The 5,663-nt window shown below is 46.2% G+C and overlaps 1 protein-coding gene across 1 annotated transcript; it reads left to right on the top strand.

Moving 5' to 3' along the window:
- Positions 1-357: 357 nt before the first annotated feature.
- Positions 358-2,149, top strand: LOC112080377 (zinc-binding protein A33-like). Its single transcript, XM_024146110.1, has one exon. The coding sequence runs from the start codon at positions 401-403 to the stop codon at positions 1,907-1,909; it is 1,509 nt and encodes a 502-aa protein (XP_024001878.1). The 5' UTR covers positions 358-400; the 3' UTR covers positions 1,910-2,149.
- The last annotated feature ends 3,514 nt before the right edge of the window (positions 2,150-5,663 follow it).

Raw genomic sequence — 5,663 nt, 5'->3', positions numbered from 1 at the left:
ATTTAATTAAATCCCACAGTAAATGCAATCAAAATGGTAAAATGCTATGTAATAAATCATGTATAAAAGTGTTTTGTCAAACCTTGAAGACCAAATACATACTACAAAACTGTAATGTTGTGTCCCAGTATGTTAAGTTTCATTTCTGAGAGATGCCTTACGTTTAGTTTCTATGCCTTTTGTTTCTATGTTTTAAGTTTCGTTTCATTGCCTTTCATTTCTATGCTTTAAGTTTTGTTTCTGTGAAAGTGAAAGTATTTTCCTCTCCATTCATAGAAGCTCCCTCACTCACACGCCTACATCCACCCCCCTCCCCTTTCTCTCTCTCTTACACACAAACACATTTTCTCCCTCATTTTCACACATACTCTCTCATTCACTGTACAGTACTCCTGCAAGGATGGCAGACAGTTTCTCTCTCTTGGAAGAGGATCTGTCGTGTCCAGTGTGCTGGGAGATCTTCATGGAGCCGGTGATCCTCTCCTGCAACCACAGCCTCTGCAGGGCCTGTTTGGAGGAGAGCTGGAGTAAAGGAGGGACGCAGGACTGCCCAGTCTGCAGAAGGAGGTCGGCCAGAGACCAGCCACCTCCCAACCTAGCCCTGAGGCATGCCTGTGAGACGCTACTAAGAGAGAGGGAGCCCAAAGACACTCTTGGGCCCGCAAAGGAGCCAACCGAGGAGCCAACCGAGGAGCCGACAGAGGAGTCTGCAAAGAATGCTACAGAGGGGATGGTAGAGGAGGCTACAGGCAGGCTCTCACAGAGTGAAAACACCAGCCACAGTGGTCCACAGGGTGTATGTAGCTTACACTCGCAGAAACTCCAGCTCTTCTGCTTAGAGGATGAGTGTCTGGTGTGTGTGGAGTGTGTGTTGGAGCATGCAGACCACAGCTTCTGCTCTGTGGGGAAGGCAGCAGGTCAGAGGAGGGAGGGACTCAGACCCCAACTGGAGGCCCTGCAGGAGAAAATGGCTGCCTTTAGCAAAGCTGAGCTCACCTGTGACAAAATGGCTGCTCACATCAGGGTGCAGACCCAGAGAGCAGAAAGGCAGATAAAGGAGGAGTTTGAGAAGCTACACTGCTTCCTGAGGGATGAGGAGGTGGAGAGACTAGCTGAGCTGAAGGAGGAAGAGGAGGAGAAGAACAAAAGGATGAAGGAGCGAGTGGACGAGATAAGTGAGATTATGTCATCTCTGTCAGACACAATTAGGGCTGTGGAGGAGAAACTGGCAGTGGATGATGATGTGTCGTTCCTGCAGAGCTACAAAATGACAATGGAGAGAACGCAGAGTGTGCCTGAGGACCCAGAGTTGGGCTCAAGAGCACTGATCAACTTGGCCAAACACCTGGGCAACCTCAGTTTCCAGGTCTGGGAGAAGATGCAGAAGGCAGTGAAATACACACCTGTGGTTCTAGACCCAAACACTGCACATCCCGATCTCTATCTATCTGAAGATCTGACGAGCCTAAGACGTGAAGATAAACTACAGTCTCTCCCAGACAACCCAGAGAGGTTTGATATATATTGTGACATCTTGGGTTCAGAGGGGTTCACTTCAGGGACACACTTCTGGGATGTGGAAGTCGGAGAAAGTGATGACTGGATGGTAGGAGTGGCCAGCGAGTCTGTTAGTAGGAAACCGGAGATAGATAAAGAAGGTGGAGTATGGGCTGTTGGGGCATGTAATGGTGAACCTTATAACATGAAGAAAAAGACACAGAGGATTAGAGTTTCCTGGGACAAATGGGAGGTGTCCTTCTTTGGTCTTAGTCCATATAGTCACAAACTCAAAACTATTCAGCACAAATGTACAGAGAGAATGTATCCACACTTTTATTTGCACAACGGTCAAACACTGCAGATCCTTCCAGGGAAAGTCTCTCTGAAGGTGGAGAACCATACTGTATGAACACTTGAATGTAAGAGTTTCCCCATTCAACTTGTTTCTCCTCAGCAGTGTACAAAGTAACACTCATCAATATGACTTTGGTTGCTTTTGAGATGGAGAATATAATTGCATTGTCATTTAAAACTATGTTGCAGTGTTTTGAAAGCTTTGAATGTATGTGTTTATGCATATCACTAACCTTTCAATGTAAAAAGAAAGATTGAAAAAATACATATAAATTGATTTATTTTTTCTTCAATAAATGGCAAATATTTTCTGTTTGGAGTGGTTAACTTCCATAATATGGTAGAATTTCAACATTCTTCAATGACCATGCCTGGTGTTGGAGTCCTGGGGAATATGAGGATTGCGAGACATGGAGAAGCTGCTCCGTCATGCAGCTCTGCCTAACCTTGTCTAAATCTCTCTCAATAGCTCCATCCGGTCTTCTCTCCTTTCTCCACGGCATCAATAGAAATTCTATTCAAAACCATACGGAAGAAAAGCTGGAAATCAATGGCTTGCATATCACCTGATTAGATCGCTGTGTGTGTGTACGCACACGGGCCTGTTGTGAGAGAGCAGGTGTGTGGGGCATGAGGCCTGGCCCCGCAGGCAGCAACCCCGCTACATGGGAGACGGTAATGAGATTACCCCGGCCTGCAGGACCTCACACAGCAGACAGTGATCAGATTAGGGAAAAGGACACTCCAACGTCATCCCTGTCTGTCTGAGAGGAATGAATCTCCTCTGGATTGGCCACCCTCTCTCAGGGTACTGTAACAAGCAAAATGTAGTAGGCCTACTGTTTTTTTCTTGAGCCTTCAGACCCTGACTCTACCCTGAACGTAGCTCTCCTATTTCTCTCTGGCGACTGTGTTACGCACACCTCTTGGAGGGAACGCAACACCCTGCTACACTCAACTCCCCGTGGAGTGAAAGAGGTATGTGATTGTAGGTACGGGTAAGGATGACAGAGGCAGAGAAAATTACCGTTTACTGGGAATGTATTTCCTTAACACAGTAATGTGGGGAAAAGTGGCTGGACAGAACCAAAGCAAAGAAAGTTAAAGTTAAAGTCCTCTCTCCTACCTTACCTGCCTACCCACTACTTACCTAAACTTAACACCACCTGGCGCACTAACCAAAATACAGAGGATGGTCCACCCAGGTCTTACCTAGTGTCCATAGACAGAGTACATACTACGGGTATATGTATGCCCGCAGGCCAAGGTGCCTTCCCCTTCCCCCCTGGGAACAAATTAAACAGAATAATAGAAACTTAAGGTGAACAATTTAAATAATCAAAAACACTGAGTCTGATTGGCACACACATACCTCAGAAGTAGTAGCTACAAAATACTTTCAACAACACTGTCTCTGCACAACAACCAACACAGGACATCCAAGAAGCTCTCTCTCCTACCAAAGGAACACTGGCTTATCCAGTTGCAGAAGGAGTTTGTAATTGCCAACAGCTGTATCCCCTAACGAGAGGGCGGGATCAGACCTCCAATCGTCGATAGGGCCGACCAATCAGCTGCTTCGAATCCAGGAAGCCATTTCCTGAAATACACACATAAAACGGAACACTCTGTGTTCCTGTGTGCCTGCCTGCTAAGTGAATGTGATTGCTTTGGGAATCTTGGCGACGCAGCTGTTGGGTGTGTGTGGAGGCTGGTTGGTATGTGTGGAGGCTGGTTGGTATGTGTGGAGGCTGTTGGCTGGGTGTGGAGGCTGGTGGGTGTGTGTGGAGGCTGGTGGCTGGGTGTGGAGGCTGTGGCTGGGTGTGAGGCTGTTGGCTGGGTGTGGAAGCTGGTGGGTGTGTGTGGAGGCTGGTGGGTGGGTGTGGAAGCTGGTGGGTGTGTGTGGAGGCTGTTGGCTGGGTGTGGAGGCTGTTGGCTGGGTGTGGAAGCTGTTGGCTGGGTGTGGAAGCTGGTGGGTGTGTGTGGAGGCTGGTGGGTGGGTGTGGAGGCTGGTGGGTGGTGGGTGTGGAGGCTGGTGGGTGGGTGTGGAGGCTGGTGGGTGTGTGTGGAGGCTGGTGGGTGGGTGTGGAAGCCTGCCCTAGCTTAAGGTGGAGGACATGGGGGATTGATCGTGTCACTTTGATGGATTAGTGCTCTCATTTCTAGCTCCAGCAATTAGGTCACCTGCCCAGGAGACAGAAAAAAACACCTGCTGCGAAATGCTGATGCAAGACCTACTCACCGATTATGTCACTGCATCAATGCTAAGCAGAGCTCCAGAAAGTCAGAGGGCCTCCGTGAATAATACGCCAGAGTCCCCTCAGAGAGGAAGGAAGCAGATTTTATGGAATCAGTTGGCTTAGTAAAATACTCCCTCTTCTCTCTTTTATTTATCTGAGATATTCACTAGCAGAGTATTTACAACCCTCCTCCCCACCTCCCCTTCAACACACACTGTAGATCCCCAACCCAACTCTCTTACCATCAAGCAGTGCCCTCCCTCACTATAATGAGATTCCTCTCTTCACATGCAGCCCACCTTCATTTGTTCAGTGGTCAATTCTCTGGCTGTTAAAATGAAGGATTGACTGTACAGGTTGTCTGACTTTTATCTTTTTCCCTGATTCATGTTCAGGGAGAGGTATAACCAGTGTATCTTGTCATTATTCCATCTGAGACAAACATATCTAACCATCACCAGTGAGGAGAGGAGGGAGAATAGACGCATCATCGTATGAGGGTCATCCCATACCTTGACAGGGACATTACTGTACCAAGAGAGATGATTGCATTAGGGTTTATGGGCTATTACAGTAGAAGCTATGGCATCAGGTGACCATGCTCTCTTCATGCAGTCAAACGATGCCATGGTAACATCCATCTATCCTACAACACTTTAGCACTGGTTTCATGTTACATAAATGTGATTAAGGAGGGATTTTTTACAATTTCTCTTTTATTACCACTTCTGAAAACACATAATATTGTTCTCCATGATAGCCCCATCTTCCGTAAAGGGCCCATTTCATAAGTTAAGTGGCTTGTCTGGTTCGATTTAGAGCTCTCTATGTTAGAGAGGGACAATTGTGTTTTTGCCAGTTTCAGCATGTTCCTAATGACAGACCCAGTCAGACATCTGGAAATATTCACTTGCTATATTATACTGTGCATTGTCATCATAATGAGACTGGACTTTATGCCTAGCAGCAGCTTCAAGTTCATTATTCCCCTCCTTCTTCCTGTCTCAGGATCACTTATAGGTCACTATTTTACAATTAGTTGCGCCAATACCATGTACTTTCATGGAATTATTGATTTCTCTGTGATATGTAACCACACAGTAACTACTCATTTAAAACGGTAACTCTGACAATATGGAAACTCTTTGTACATTTTATCCAACTGTATTCTGGAGAAAGTACATAGTATGTAAGTGCATATCACATTGATATTCATATCTTTAGATCATATTTTGTCAGACTGTAGTATCTGCTCAAATTAAGCAGTCAGCCTTCCATTTCCATATTGACGCCTCAATAAATAATACCAATAGCGGACATAAACTGTGCTGGATAGGAAACAATGGGAGGGTATACATTAGGTGTAAACTAAAGGATAAGGACCTCCAGATGGAGTAAAATCCTGGGCCATGTGAAGCAGAGGCAGAAGCAGCATCAAGATAAGACTGGTGTTCTCTCTGCTCTCCATTCTCTGGGCTTCTGCAGTCTTTTGTCTGAATACATACACAACTGTGGGTGGATGGCTTTTTATAGCCCGTGTCATGGAGAAATACACTCCTATTCTCACTG

The sequence above is a fragment of the Salvelinus sp. IW2-2015 genome, unplaced genomic scaffold (genome assembly GCF_002910315.2).
Source record: "Salvelinus sp. IW2-2015 unplaced genomic scaffold, ASM291031v2 Un_scaffold16299, whole genome shotgun sequence".
NCBI lineage: Eukaryota > Metazoa > Chordata > Actinopteri > Salmoniformes > Salmonidae > Salvelinus > Salvelinus sp. IW2-2015.
Note: the sequence above shows the minus strand (reverse complement) of the source record. Positions and strands in the feature narration are given on the sequence as shown.